The sequence below is a fragment of the Lissotriton vulgaris genome, chromosome 12, assembly GCF_964263255.1.
Source record: "Lissotriton vulgaris chromosome 12, aLisVul1.2, whole genome shotgun sequence".
In the NCBI taxonomy this organism is placed as follows: Eukaryota; Metazoa; Chordata; class Amphibia; order Caudata; family Salamandridae; genus Lissotriton; species Lissotriton vulgaris.
The window spans coordinates 606570763-606586641 of record NC_141700.1 but is presented as its reverse complement, the minus strand read 5'-3'; the positions used below and the strand labels follow the sequence as shown (position 1 = coordinate 606586641).

Sequence of the window (15879 nt, the reverse complement as noted above, 5' to 3'; positions counted from 1 at the left end):
ACCCAAGTGCCGGTGTGAAGTGACATGATGGCCGCCAGGAGTTTTCTCGTAATACTTCACTTTGCGAGTTTTGCCCACAGTATGTTACGGTTGATGCTGTCAAAGGCGGCACTATAGTCGACAAAGCATACATATAGTGAAGGGGTGGCGACCTCTGTGGCCTTGGTTGCCAGGTATGAAAGCGCACTGGCATTGTCCAGTGTAGATGCCTTTTGATGAAATCCTGTCTGGTATTGTGGTATGATTTGATTTTTTTGTTCTTCATACCTTTAACTGTTTCAGGAGCACTTTTGCAAATGCCTTCCTATCAACGTCCAACAATGCAATCAGTCTGTAGTTCTCGGACTTAGAAGCTTCCTCTTTTTGTTTATAAATAGGATTCAAGATGGAACCTTTCCATGAGTCCGGTACTACTGAATCATTGTAGCATTGGTTAAACAGGCTATTCATGTAAGGGGCCCAAAAATCTTGATCTTCGTTAAAGATGCTGCCTGGTAACCCATTCGGCTGGGAGCCCCATCCTTCCTGATTCCCTTGAGGGTAGTTAGGATTTCTTTTGGGGCAAGATGCTCTGCCTCATTCTCTTTGGGGTAATTGCCTTCTACCTCCATAGTTTTTGCCATGGATTTGTCTTGGTCCACAAATAGCCTTGTTGCGAGGGATGCCCATTTTTTGACAGGTACAGCATTATCTATGTGGCCTCCACCGTTTAGACCATTAACATAGCTGCAAAACTCCCCGTTCTTATTGGGTGCTAACAGCGCATAAATGTGTTTCCATTTTTCTTCTGTGTTAGGTTGTTTCACAGTTTTTTATGCGGTTTTCTAAATGTTTTCAAGACTCTGTCCGTCCGTGAACACTTTTCTCTCCTGTACTGTAGGTCTGCCAGGCGGCACCTCTTTTTACTCTCTCTAAAGTCTTTGTTTTCGAGGAGATAGATTGGGCCATTTCCAGTACGTTTGCCTCCAGTTGTGCTTATAGCCTGTTTCCACTTGCTGCATCTGGCCTGGCTTAGGGGTCCCCATTTGATTTGTTTTATCGAAGCTGGTTCATTGATTGTATTGAGCATTTTACCAGCAGTTAGGTGTTCCTCATGCATCATGGTGCTTATATTGATGAGGATGGATAATGTATGATGATCGCTAACAATGTGTGTGGCACCTTATGTTCTTCACACCTTTTCAGTAGGTTCTTGCTCTGGAAGGTGTAGTCTAACGTGGAGAAATTTTCAAATGTAGGTTGTAGTTTCTTATTTGGCTGCTCTACTTGGTTCAAGGACTCCAGGTTAAATTTGTTTACGCAGGATTCCATTATATTCCGCCACTATCCCCTTGGCTATGTCCCGGGAGGCACAGATCTCTCATGTGAAAATCCCCGCTAATAATGCATTTGTGCCCTGGGTTCTCATAGAGTTATTCTCTAATCCGTCCAGTGATCATCCTGGTGTTTGCAGGTTTTACCTTTTTGTTTGGATTGACATAGAGGTTAATTACTGCGATTGGGGTCGAGATGCCCCCTAATCCAATTCCTTTAATGTTTATGATCTGAACGTCGGGTGAGTACGTGGACCATTCCTTGATTCATACTTGCAGGTTTCGTTTTACAAAGATTGAAACCCCACCAATCGGTCTTCCAAAGATGTTTTTCTTGTAGGCCAGTGTGTGGGTCGCCTGAAAATCTAATCTTTAATAGAACTTGGTGTTATTGTCCATGTTTCCTGCTAGCATAAAATGTCTTCTGTTTTGAGGAATTCCATGGCTTCTCCGTTGGCTAAAGTCGATTTGAGCCCAGCCACGTTCCAACTTAATAATCTGATCTTAGTGCTTGTTATTGCCTCTTTTATGCCTCCGAAATTGTTGGTTTGGGCCTCCCTGGGTATCCCGTGATTTTGAAGTCCGGGCAAGATCTGTAATAGGTTCAGTCGTTATGGGAGGTAATAAATGCAGGCAAGGCGGTACCAAGGAGGGACTAACAAGTCTATTTACAATTCAGAAGCCCGCATTTACGAAGGACAAGGACGCAAGCCAATTTCAAATATGGGCGGAGAGGGGGAGGGGCTTTCAGTACATACTCCAATACAGCATGCCTCGCAGAGCAAGATGCGCATGCGCACTGCCAATAGGCTCGACCTAAAAACGGTGTTCTAATTAAGCATGCATTGAGGCTTGTAGGGTACACACCCTCCTAGGATGCTGTAGAGCAGTGGTTCTTAACATGTGGTCCGGGGAACCCAGATTACTATAGTGTATATAAATAAAGGAGCAAAATGTAAAATTGCTAATTTTTTAATGTTCTGCAAATGTGAAGGAATTTCAATTTCAATTTCAAAATGCTTTATTCGATTTTCACATGTTAAAAACCATAAAAGCAATTCATACAAAAAATCATTACACTCCAACAAGCATTAATACATTTTAGATTAAAAAAAGAATTAAATCACTTGCAGTGGTTAAATCGAATAATTGGTAATTCATAGTAACTTCCGTCGTTTAAAAACACTTTTTAAAAACATTGTCATAGTCATTATACATAATGGGGTTCCCAATTGCTGCAAGTTCAAGTATGCTGGCCTACACTGCCGCCAGGCCCCACCTTTCAGATATTGTTTGATCCATCTGGAGCGTTCTTTATCATATAGTTTGCAAAACAGGACCAGGTGGAAGGTAGTTTGGGGAGATACATTGTCACATGGGCATACAGCCAGAGTTCTACTCCAGTCGTTTTTGAGTGGGAATGAGACTAAGTGGTGGAAAGTGTTAAATCTAAATCTGGTCAGCTCAAAACAATCAAACCCCAGAGTCACAAAGTTCAGGTATGGTTGCATTTTGTGGGTAATCAACAACAGCTGATGTTCAGGCACACATTTTTTGATGACTTCGCCTCAAAGCCTTAGTGTATTAAAGTGCTCCATGCAAAGATTTTTTAGTACTTTCTTTGGGATTTCCCCAATTAGTTCGGGGTTGTTGTACCATTCTAGCCTGTCGATGTCCATTAAGACTCTCTTAACGTACTCAAGCCATTTAATACGTTTTGCGTTATCTAAGGCCATGACGTCGCTGATTATTCCTTGGTTTAGGCGTCATTTTGGTGTCGCCCATATTCTATGCCAGAGCAAGATTGGTTGGGTTCTTATCAAGTCCGTTAAGTGGTCCATACCTAACTCCGCGTGGCAGTTATAGACGGATGCACTCTTCGGGAGGGCCAGGAGGTATCTAAAAAAATAGTTTTCAACGATTTGGAGCAATGTTACATCCTGGTACCCCCAGATCCCTGCTCCGTACAGAGCTATACTCCTGCATTTTGCCACGTATATGTTAAGCATGATTCCAGGTTGTTTTTTACCCAATTTATTGGCAAAATTTATTACGGCTGCAATCGATCGTTTAAAAGCTAGGGTCCTATTTTTCACCTCTGGGCTTCAAGCCCCGGATGCATCAATTGTGACCCCCAGGTATGGAAATGTTCTTGTTGATTGAACTTGAAGGTCTGCTGCATTGAGTTGGTTACATCTGGCGCCGCCTTTACCACAACTCATCACAAAATCCTTTTTGGCGTTTAGTTTAAGGCCCCTTGCCTCCATGTATTCTACATATTTAGTTAAGGCCCTTTGGGCGCCCACCTTCGTTCTAGCCATTAACACGGCATCATCCGCATACAAAAGGGAGCGGATCTGCCTATTTCCAATCTTCGGTAAATCAATGTAACTGGCTCCCAATTCCTTCTCTAGACTGTTGGTGTACAATGAGAAAAGGAACGGGGCCAGTACACAGCCTTGTCTCACCCCCTTCTGTATGTGGAAAGACCCTGTACATTCCCCCCCAAACCATACCTTACTTTGGCGGTTGCGTTTGAATATAATTGTCTCAGAAAGAGAACAATGTCTTGGTCCACATTCATCTCCTCTAGTATTTCCCAGAGTTTAGTGTGTATCACGCAATCAAACGCGGAGGAGAGATCCACGAATATTGCATAGAGACGGCCCTCTTTGGCTTTGGTATACTTCGCTTGTAACAATACTAAATTTAAAACCTGTTCAACCGTACCCATCCCCGCCCGGAACCCATATTGTACGGGTGTTAAAATGTCATTTTCCTCTGCCCATAGCTGTAATTTGGTCAGGACGACTCTCCCTGCAATTTTCATTAATGAGTCCAGGAGGGATATGGGTCTATAATTTGATGGACTTTCCCTATCACCCTTTTTATATATTGGGATTATTACTGATTGTGCCCATGTTTTAATAAAACCATTTGCACAGCAGGCACCTAGAACCCGCAGACAAAGTGGTGCCCATAGGTCAATATTCATCTTATAGAGATCACTGGGAATCCCATCTGGTCCCGGGGCTTTATTATTCTTGGTGGAATTTATGGCCATTAGAACCTCATCTTGGGTGAACTCAATTGAGATGGGGCGGTGATTGCTCACTAATTCTCGCTCCTCCTGAGTATTACAATAAACATTTGAGAAAAATTCTACCCACGATTTTTCATCGATGGCTATTTCCATCCTGGCTGCCTCTTATTGTTGAGGAACGGTAAGTTAACTACCTGCCAAAATAGTTTAGCATCTCTACTCTCCGCAGCCTTCGCGAGATCTTGCCATGCTTTTTCTCTAATTGCTTTCTTTCGATGGTGCCTAGCTAATTTATAAGCCTTCCTAAGTATCCTAATTGCCTCATGATCCCTTGTCGTTTCGCTCAGAGCTAGTTTGAGGGCCTTATGTGTCTTTGTGCATTGGGAATCAAACCAGCCCTTGGAGGTATTACTTTTTTTGGGGCGGGTCCTAGTTAACACACCCTGGAAGGAATTTCAAACTGGAGGCTAAAAATTAAGTTATGTCCTCAGATTTGTGGAAGCAGTGCAAATGCATGAAGGAGAATATATAGTATGAACAATAGGTTTCCTGCATTGAATTTAGGAAAGCTCTAATCTTACCATTAAAACAAACATTAAGAAGTTTTATATTTGCTTTTGAATTTAATGAAATATTTCATCATTTGTGTATTTGTTCGATGAATGCTTGTTCAATGAATGCTTGTTTCTGTACTTGTGTGTATTTTTTTACAGTGCTATTGCTTACGCTGCGGTTCCCGGCTTCCATTCATGACTCAGTGAGGGTCCCTAGATTTCAATAATGATTCAGTAGGGGTCCCTAAATTCCAGTAATGATTAAGTGGGGGTCCATAGAAGTCAAAAACTTAAGAACCATTGCAATAGAGTACAGTATACTTTGAGGTGGTGGCAATATTTCAATCTAACGTGGATGGTTTCAGAGGAGCAATGGAAGGAAGCGAGAACTGCACATTTCGAACTGGGGCCGGAGAACCTGAGCGGTACATTGGTGGAGAATGAAGTGCCACTTGAAAAGTGGGAGAGTGTATCCTAATTACGATCTGGGTCTAATTGTGGTTTTAGATAAGGGAGCTGAGCCTGAGAATGCTTGCCTTTTTGTCTTTCCTTCACCTCACTTTTTAATTTATATTCTGATTCTGATTATATCATTGTTTTGTGTTTTGTAATGCCACCAGTGATTGAAATATTCTTTCAGGTAGGGTTGTGCGTTAGTTGCTACCTGCTTGAAGATGAAACACTAGGCTCTAAGTATAATTAAGGTCTGTCTAGACATCCAGCGCATGTCCATCAGTATTTTTCTAAAGGGCTGCAGTGCGGTCATTTTTCTTTAGACTTTCGAAGCAGCTTTCATGTCAAAAGTCAGAGATGCCAATGAGTAGGCTGTTGGCACTAGACAGTCTACGTTTTCTTGGTCATGTGAGTTATAGAGGTCCATGTTGATGATTAATGCAAGTCACAGGCCATTTGTGAAAATTGATTGTCAGTCCATTCTATTTCCTTTCAGAAAGATAATTCTGGAACGGGGCCTTTTTTGATGCTTTTGACTACACGGATGACTTTGGTGTTTGACAGTTTCTGTTTAAGGCTGGCACTCAATATATCCAGGCCTGAGTGAGGGTCAGTCAGCCTTTGGGATGACTCATATTTAACTTATTGAGATTTGCAGATGGTGTTGTGCGTCCTCAGCATACTGGTGACTCTAAATTCAGTGATTGCCTAGGACCGTGGTTCCCAAACTGTGCGCCGCGGCGCCCTGGTGCGCCGTTATCAGTTGCCAGGGGCGCCGCGGCACGATGTGTGAAATTGCAGTGGCAGCGCTAGCAATTTAGAAATGACACCTGCATAATAGTGTCAATCCCGCCGCTTTAAGGAAACAGGGATGGAAAGAAAGGGTGAGCTGCAGGGGCTCTTGGAAGGGGTGAAACAACAGCAAGGCCTCATTAACATGCAAATGGTCTTTTAACGACCTGTGAAGTGCTGGGGTGTGGCTGTGTGTGCGCTCTAACAAGAAGAACAGTTTGTGTGTGTGTGTGCACCGTTACCGGGCTGCACGAGGCATTCAGTCTCACACCAGGATGCATGCTCTTCAGAGTGCATGTCTAGTGCACTGTTACAGCACATTCCTTTCACCATCACAGTGGATACATGCTACCTGGTTCTGCTCACTACTGCTGTCTGAGAAGATGTAGGCATGCGCATTTATCTGGCATGTGTTTGAAGAACGTGCCCCTCACAGTGAAGTGTGGTCTCCTGCCTCAGCTGTGCGCCGCCTGAAATCACAGACCCGAGCGGACAGCCGTCTGTCTCCGGACAACCAGGAACCATTGTGCTGGTGGAGCACACGCCAGGTCCCCTCACTGCTTCGCGAGCACAGACCTCTCTTGACGTGTAAGGAGCTGAGGGGCTGCTGAGGGTCAGCTTTATCCTCTTACTGGTCGCCACATCGGTGGCTGGCTGTGCTTGCAACACCGGCTGTGAAAGGAACGAGGTCGGTCCTCAGAAGGAGATGCTGATGACTGTCTGAATCACAGCTGCTTTGAAGAGCTGTATGCTGGGATATGTAGTGAGGTACAACTGCTGTAGGGTGCGCAGCTCGTGTAATTAGATGCTTAACATGCTGTCCAGAGCGGTTAGCTGCACATTATTGAAGCGGGTTTTCTCAAGTGATTTGTCTGCTAATCTTCTATAGTCCTTCGAATAGAATATCTCAGTGCCTATATTCAACCATAAATCCAAGCAGAGGCTTTTTTTCTTTCATGGACATGTCTACTTGATTATCTGAATAAGAAAAAATGGTTCGCCCCCACGGACACCTGGAGTCTGCTTCATGCTGTTCTGTCTAATATAATCTTGGTAATTCAGCTTCTCCTTCTGCTGTATTTCTAATAATATCCCCTCAAGCATCAAGGAGGAAGCCTCTCTGGCCTGGGACCCCAGGATCCAGTCACGGCTGAAGGGCCCAAGGCTTCTGGGGGGAAATGAGTGAAGCTCCTCTGATTTACTTACATTGTGACATCACAGACAATGACATCACAGGAGGTGCCAGCGATTAACGATTGCCGAAGCTCCTTTGCAAGAAGCAACCTTATTGATGAAGATAGCAGAAAAACATAAAAAGTCTAAATCATAACCTTGATAAAATAGGTACATATATTTTGAAGTTCTATTTAGAGGAAATACTTCATTATACACAGAGTGGGCAGAAGGGTTTGGCCAAGGTCTCTCCAAGTCTTCTATATTTAAGAAAATTCCCCAATTTTGTTTGATTAGTGTATTATGCCTGTATGTATGTGGTATTAATACAGCACAAACTTAGCCAAATGTCTGCAGACCTCTGTACAGGGCCAAAGCCAAAGACTCAGTCAACATTTTATAGGAGGGGTAGATGGTTGGTGGTCTGTTACTGCATGACGATGTAGTGTGCGGGCTGTCCAGATGGATATGGGGATATTGTTCCAAATCCTTGGTGCATTACCAGCTTTTCATTCCACACCTAAGTATAACATACATGAGCCCTTGTGCCACTTCATCTGCTGCACTACTGATAGCTATGCCCGTGGCATGAATTGATGAACAGAACCATTGTACAGTGTGGGGTACCCATTGCCATTAAAAAAAATGGACTGATGTTACTTGGGGAGGGGCGAGGTTGGTATATTCACCTATACGCAGGAGTAAATGTATATAGCAGTCTCAGGGCGCGAAGGGAGCAGGCATGGAGGGAAGGGGCAGTCTCAGGGCACAAAGGGAGAAGGCATGGAGGGAAGAGGCAGTCTCAGGGCACGAAGGGAGCAGGCATGGATAGAAGGGGGAGTCTCAGGGCACAAAGGGAGCAGACATGGAGGGAAGGGGCAGTCTCAGGGCACAAAGGGAGGAGGCATGGAGGGAAGGGGCTGTCTCAGGGCACGAAGGGAGCAGGCATGGATAGAAGGGGGAGTCTCAGGGCACGAAGGGAGCAGGCATGGATAGAAGGGGGAGTCTCAGGGCACGAAGGGAGCAGGCATGGAGGAAAGGGGCAGTCTCAGGGCACAAAGGGAGAAGGCATGGAGGGAAGGGGCAGTCTCATGGCACAAAGGGAGAAGCCATGGAGGGAAGGGGCAGTCTCAGGGCACGAAGGGAGCAGGCATGGATAGAAGGGGGAGTCTCAGGGCACAAAGGGAGCAGACATGGAGGGAAGGGGCAGTCTCAGGGCACAAAGGGAGGAGGCATGGAGGGAAGGGGCTGTCTCAGGGCACGAAGGGAGCAGGCATGGAGGAAAGGGGCAGTCTCAGGGCACAAAGGGAGAAGGCATGGAGGGAAGGGGCAGTCTCATGGCACGAAGGGAGAAGGCATGGAGGGAAGGGGCAGTCTCATGGCACGAAGGGAGCAGGCATGGATAGAAGGGGGAGTCTCAGGGCACAAAGGGAGGAGGCATGGAGGGAAGGGGCAGTCTCAGGGCATGAAGGGAGCAGGCATGGAGGAAAAGGGCAGTCTCAGGGCACGAAGGGAGCAGGCATGGAGGAAAGGGGCAGTCTCAGGGCACGAAGGGAGCAGGCATGGATAGAAGGGGGAGTCTCAGGGCACGAAGAAAGGAGGCATGGAGGGAAGGGGCAGTCTGAGGGCGTTGGGACAGGCATGGACAGAGGGGGCAGTCAGAGTGCAACAGGAAGTACTCCCGAGGTCGGGCTTACATCCCCACCCACCCGTCCACCGGTAAAAAAATGGGGGGGAGCCACGGCCAACTGCGAATTAGGGCAAGGGAGCCACGGGTCAAAAAAGTTTGGGAACCACTGGCCTAGGAGAACACAGAAGCTCCATGTAAATGTTGCTGATCATGGGGAGAAGATGTATCGTTTAGACGTCCTGCAAGTCCCTGGCAGATCCTGTGATTTGGAGTTATCCATCTGAAGGACTCGGTATCTGTAGAATTTAAGGCAGTTGGTCACCAAAGAGGCCTTATGTCCTGTTTGAAGAATTCCCTGTATCAAGGTGTTGTATACCTTCGAGTACACACGGTCAAGATGAATTTTGAATGACAATGAAGTTCGCCATTTCTGCAACACAAGATTTAGTTTTCTGTGTTGTTTCTTTTCTCATAGAAGGATGAGGTGATGCAAAGCTATAAAATACTGCATTATGTATAGTAGGCAAGACCTGTCACAGTACTAGTAAATCTGTGCCCTGACTATGTTATAATGCACCAAATTTTGTATTTGTTTGCAAGGTTGAAAGCAGCCAGACCCTCCTCTCCCTATCTAAGCAACTGACAAAGGCGCTGACCCTGAACAGCAGTCTGTTGGACCAGGCTGCGCCAGCCGCCACGGAGCTCTTTCATTTATTTGACAACATAATGAAAGCTTTCAGCATCAACTCGAGTAGCTGGAATTCAGATCAGGTAGGAATCTACAGATGAAATGGTATTCATATGATGTATAATGCAGATATGTCTATTCGCCTAGTGCTGTTTTTCTGTGGTGTGCAGAGCAAGATAACAATGCTAGTCATAGACACAGCAACAGGGCAGTCGATTTATTCTTCAGCACCAGTTCTGCCGTTTTTACAACTTGAAGGGGAACAACAGAGGGGCATAAAGCCTACCCCAAGATTACATTACCTGACACCCGTGTATTCAAGGTCTCGGTAAAGTCAATTGTGATTGTGGTTGAATCCTTTAATAGTCTGCTTACTTAACCTCACATGCTTCTGATACCACTCAGAGGTGTTTACTATTTGAGTGAACATTAGAGAAAATGAGCTTAACTTCACCAGAGTTGGCAGACATGGTAGCTAGATAGCTTTGTTCTTTACCCAAGTCTTGCACTCATGGTTAAAGAGAAGGTGAGTGGAATTTTTTTAATATTTTTTTTTATTAAGCTTTCCCCTTTAGTGTAGGGTTTAAACTACATAATGTATTCAGGCCAACTTTGCTATTGACATTACGGGGCTTCATTTGGCCAGTGGTGGGCTGGTTGCCAAGCTGCTGGTGCAGCAGATGTACTGCCTCTGTCATTTCATTACCATATTTAAACTTTTGCGTTATGTCAGGAGGAATTTTCCCCAAAAGTGTTTCCGCCAAACAACAGGAGCAATTTCGACGAAATTGTCAGTGCCAGCCTGGTGGGCATGTCCTGTTGGTCTGGTCTGCATTTTTTGTTCTTCAGAAATTGACTGTCAAACAGGTATTTTGTTCCTAATACAAAAGAACTAGCAATGTCGTTTGAGAATCTGCTAGTCACAACAATCTACCAGATAACATCTTGAGTTTCTGTGCCCTCACAATCACCAGCTCTGCTACAACCCCCTGTGTCCGACACATGCAGAAGATGGCCTCCTCAATTAAGTGAATACATTTGATACACACACATTTCAGCAGCTCACATGCTGTTGCAACGGAACGGTCCTTCTCATGGTGCCCGAGTGCTCCAGCTGCTATGATGCCTGGATCCCTGGTACTGATTTTTGTTGGCATGGGTGAACACGGATCATGTGTGTGTGCTATGATATAGGCCTCTTTCATGGATTGCAGTCTCTTTTGGACCAGGAGGGGCGCCCAAAGCACTACCCTCATAACGGTGAAAGGCTACTGTCGTTGCTAAAAGTTAAGCAGCACAAGGGCAGTGGTGGCTGTAGTAGGAGTGAACAAGCCCTTTTGTTCTTATGTCACTGGAGGGACGCATTCGGGCTCATTCATGTAAAGTTCCACTGCTGTGTGCTTAACATAGCCTTGGCCTTCATCAACATAAACTGTAGTAGTGGGCAGTGGTTTTGTGTTGCAAGCATGTGCTGGGTGTGTGTTGTGCGCCTGTGAATGGTATAATACATGGCAGGTTGTGGGTTCCATTTTAGAGACCCAGGGCTGACTAAAGGAACATGAGGAGGTAGAGGAAGCCCACCATACAGATTTGTGGATTGCTGTATTTCTATGAGCTGGGTGGGACAAAGTAGAGCCAGGCTCTTCAGTAAACTTCAAAGAGTGTTCATCTGACAGAGCCTTCTTGCCGCAGAATTCTTACCTTAGAATATTACCCAGGTGTCAGATTGGATCTGGATTTTTTTTACATTCCCTCTGTGTTGCCGGTAGCTGGCGTCATTCGGCTCTGCATGGCATTATAGGCATCATTCACACTGGAAGTAATGTACTTGGTTTTGTAGGGGCAAAGAAGGGAAGGACGTTCAGAAAAGAACTATTTCTTGATGGATAAGATGTTATGCAATACCAAGAAACAACCCCTTGATGGCTAGAGAGCTCATTATATCAGAGCTAAAGCTGCGATAACTGCATTATCTAGAAGAGTCCCAGTTCTTGACATCTGTCAGGCGGCCACGTGGGGATTGATGTACATGTTTGCCAAACACTACTGCCTAGGCAGTCAGGCCCAGAGAGATGGGCATTTCACCTGTTTGGTGCTCCAGGACTTTTTAGTATGAATAGTCTGCAGACCCACCTCTGGAGAAACACTGCTTTGGTATCTATTCTAACGTAAGGACTCTGTGGCTAGAATTGTTGATGTCAGATGAACAAGATACTTGCCTTAGGTAACAATTTATCTGATGGAAACTCTATTTAGCTGCAGATTCCTTACTGACATTTCTATCATTCCTGTTCTGCGGACTGTCTGCAATTATCAACTACAGAGGTCTTTCAGGACCTCCCTTGGCACACTCGTCATTCCTTCACAGCTTGGCTCTGCTTTTGGTGCTTAAAAACAGTCAAGAACTAAGGTCAGTGCGCTGGGGTGAAGCCTGTGTAGGCACTGCATTCACCACTTCCGGCAGAGACATCGCTTACAATGCCACTCAGAGTTGAACTACGCCACCCCTAACGTGATTGCTAAAAAAAACAAAAATCCAGTCTGATGCCTCAAGAATATTCTAAGATAAGGAATCCACAGCTAAATAGAGTCTCTACCAGATAAGGCGTTACTGAAGGTAAGTAACTTTTTTTTTGTTTAAGAAGTTTTTATTGAGTTCAAGTACATAAGACAAAAGAGAAAACAGAAACATAAAAAAAAGTAAAAAAGAAGAAGCAATCATAAAATATACACAGCATATTACAAAATATACAAAGCAAATAACATAATGGTATAATATACATCTAACATAGGAGAGAGAAAGGAAGAAAAAGAAGACGAGAAAGAAGAGAGATAGAAAAGAAAAAAGAGAAAGAAGAGAAGGAGAATCTAAAATTGTATAGGAGAAGAATATAGAGAAAAGAATAAGAGAACTAGTGTACGGGAGTATGGGTAGAGAGATATGTTGTAAAAGGTAGCCAAAGAAGATCAGATAACATTTTTTGGGAAAGGGAGGAAACATTAGCGATTCTGTGCTCATGACAAATAAAATTCCACCAAGGTAAGGAAGAAATTTTAGAGTTGTCTTTCTAGGATGATAAGATAACTTAAAAGGCTAATGCAATAAAAAGGTCAAATTACATGGAAACAGAAGATGAGTCAGCAACATACGGTGAAGTAGAACCTAGAATTTTTTTTTAACGATAATGTAAGATCACATTTAAAAATTGTCATGCAAATAGTCAAACAGATTTTCAAAAGGATGAAACATTTGAACACTCATAAAGTAGATGTTTCAATGTGCCCGTATCATTAGAACATGACCAGCATAATGGAAAAGAGAATGGTGAAAATTTAGAAATACAAACAGGAGTAATAACAGCTCTATTGTAAATCAAAAACAAAGATTGGGTTATTCGAGCAGCAGCAGAAACTTTAAATAACTTACACCACAATTTATCCCAAGTCATAACAGAAAAAGAAACAGACAAATCAGTTTCCCACGCAATTTCAATAGGGGATTTGGGTCTTTCAGCAACATTTGATAACAATAACTTATATACAAGAGCAGCTTTAGGTCTATGTGTTGGAAATAAGAGACATACAGGAGTGGTAGGGGTAAGAGATGGTGAATCAACAGGAAGGTCAAAAGTGGTTAATTTTGATTTTAAGATATTGAAAATTATGGTATATTCATTGATGCAAGAGTCAGGTAATTGGTACTGAACTTGTAGGGCATGAAAGGAAATAACAGAATTTTGGTGAAATAATTGGTACACAAGAATAATTCCCTTCTCCTTCCAGTATTTGTAATAGAATGATTTACCTTTATATGTAAGACATTTGTTATACCATATTGTGGAGGATAAAAAACATTGAAATGGAGTGAAAACATTAGAAAATGTGTTATATAATAGACTCTGGGAATATTTTAAAATAGGGTTATTGGACATGAAAGTGCTGTTGGACATAAACATTACATTCTGAAAAGAAAAGTCTTTTATTAAGGAGCCTACAAAAATAATCCATCTGGGAATAGAGATATCAACAAAATCATTGGATAAAGCAAAGGACTGCTTAATCAAAAAAGCTGAGTGATAGGCTTTAAAGTTTGGAAAACGGACACCAACCTCACCCTTGGGATGAATAAGTTTATTAAGAGCAATTCGTGGATGTTTCTTGTTTATACAAACAGAGTTAATTTGAGAATAATAAGAAATGGGAATCCGAATAGACAACATAGATAATGTGTATAGAATATGAGGTACAATCATCATTTTAATAGTATCTAACCTACCCCACCAGGTAAGGTATAAGGGGGACCAAGTGAGAAGGAGTGATTGGATTTTAGTGAGTAGCGCATGAAACGTGAATCTAATTGTGGCAGGCAAAGATGAAGAAAACCAAATACCAAGATATTTAATTTTTGAAGGACATCAGGCAAAATTAGTATCATTAAACATAAATTGGTAGCATATGGAATTTAAAGGTAAAACTTCTGTTTTTGAAAGGTTTAGTTTATAACCAGAAATTCTGGAGTATAATCGGACGTCATCCAAAAAATATGGGAGGGAGTCAATGGGATTTGACATATAAATCAATATATCGTCTGCATATGCAGATATTTTAGCTTCTATAGAATTATAATAAAAGCCAGCAATCTGCGAATTAACACGGATACGCTCCAGGAAGGGTTCAAGGTATAAGACAAATAATAAAGGGGAAAGCGGACATCCCTGCCTTGTACCTCTGGATAGAGAAAAAAGTTGGGAAAAGTGATTATTAACAAAAATACTAGCTCGAGGACATGAATACGGTAGTTTAATATAAGAAATAAAAGAAGGCCCAAAACCAAACCATTTGAGAGTTGCAAACATAAATTGCTAATTAATACGGTCAAAGGCCTTTTTCGGCATCCAAAGACAGGGCTGCAAGAGAAGATTTGTACTTTTTGCCATATGAAATAATATTGGCAAACATTCAAGCATTATCTGATGCTAATTTACCCTTCACAAACCCGACTTGATCAGTTTTAACTAATAAGGGAATACGAGTTTCAAAACGAGATGCAAGGATTTTGGCAAAAATTTTGCAATCATAATTTATTAAAGATATAGGGCGGTAATTTTTACAATAGGAGTGGTCTTTATCTGGTTTAGGCATTATAATGAATAAGGCATACATAAAAGAGCCGGACGCTTTGGCATCTGAAATAAAAGAATTAAAAATTGGCAAAAGTTTGGGAACAAAAATGAAGGTAAAGGTGGTATAGAATTCAACAGATAGACCATCAGGTCCTGAAGCTTTTGACTTTTTAAAAAGATTTAATAGCATTAGTTACCTCTTGAGATGTGATCTCTCTCTCTCTAATGCATTAAATTCATCAGGCAAAGAAGGTGGAGAAGGAAGACCTGAGAAAAAGGTATCTACATTTTGATTAGTGGGAAACGTATCATCAGAATAGAGAGATCTAACTACGGCAACATCTTCATCTGATGAGAGCAGTTTTTTGGTAGAATCATTGAGAATGGGACCAATATTTTTACGTTCAGATTTTATTTTCAAATAATTGGCTAACATCTTACCCGCTTTATTTTGAGCACCATGATATTTAAATTTAAATTTAAGCAGAATATTACAGGCTTCAATTGTTGCCAATTTGTTGAGATCAGATTTTGCCTTAACCAATTCATGAAGAGTGGCAGGGGATTTAGATGTAAAATATGTATGTTCTAATTCTTTAAGATGTTGTAATTGATCTTTATATTGTTTCCTTGTGACTTTCTTTTTGTTCGAGACATATGAAATGGTAAAAGCACGAAAAGAGGCCTTGAAGGCATCCCAAGTGTTAGGAACAGAAGTGTCCAATGGGTTATTGAAGCTAAAAAATTCATTAATAAAAGTGGTAGCTTCTTTGATAAAAACATTATCTGATAATAAAAAAGTATTACGTTTCCAGCGACTAAATTGAGGGGAGGTAAGTTACCGGTCTAGTACAGCATGAACGGGTGCATGGTCAGAAATAAAAATGGAGCCAATTTCTGAAGTTTGAATGGAAGGAAGCAGGGATTTACTGACTAGAATATAATGAATTCTAGAGCGAGTGTGATGTACATTAGAGAAAAAAGTATATTCAAGCAAGTCAGGGTTATAAGTCTTCCAAACATCATACAATGAACGAGAGGCAATGGCCGATTGAAATGCTTTGTGAGATTTATCTGGGTTAAATTTGTATTTAAACAATCTGTCAGAAA

At 42.4% G+C, this 15879-nt stretch overlaps 1 protein-coding gene across 1 annotated transcript in view; it reads left to right on the top strand.

The window, feature by feature from the left end:
- PKD1L3 (polycystin 1 like 3, transient receptor potential channel interacting) overlaps positions 1 to 15879 on the top strand; it is a 1100724-nt gene that overhangs the window by 108136 nt on the left and 976709 nt on the right. The window contains exon 5 of the mRNA XM_086945530.1: positions 9559 to 9729. Coding sequence (XP_086801656.1) covers positions 9559 to 9729 — 171 coding nt within the window. The remainder of the gene's footprint in view (positions 1 to 9558; positions 9730 to 15879) is intronic.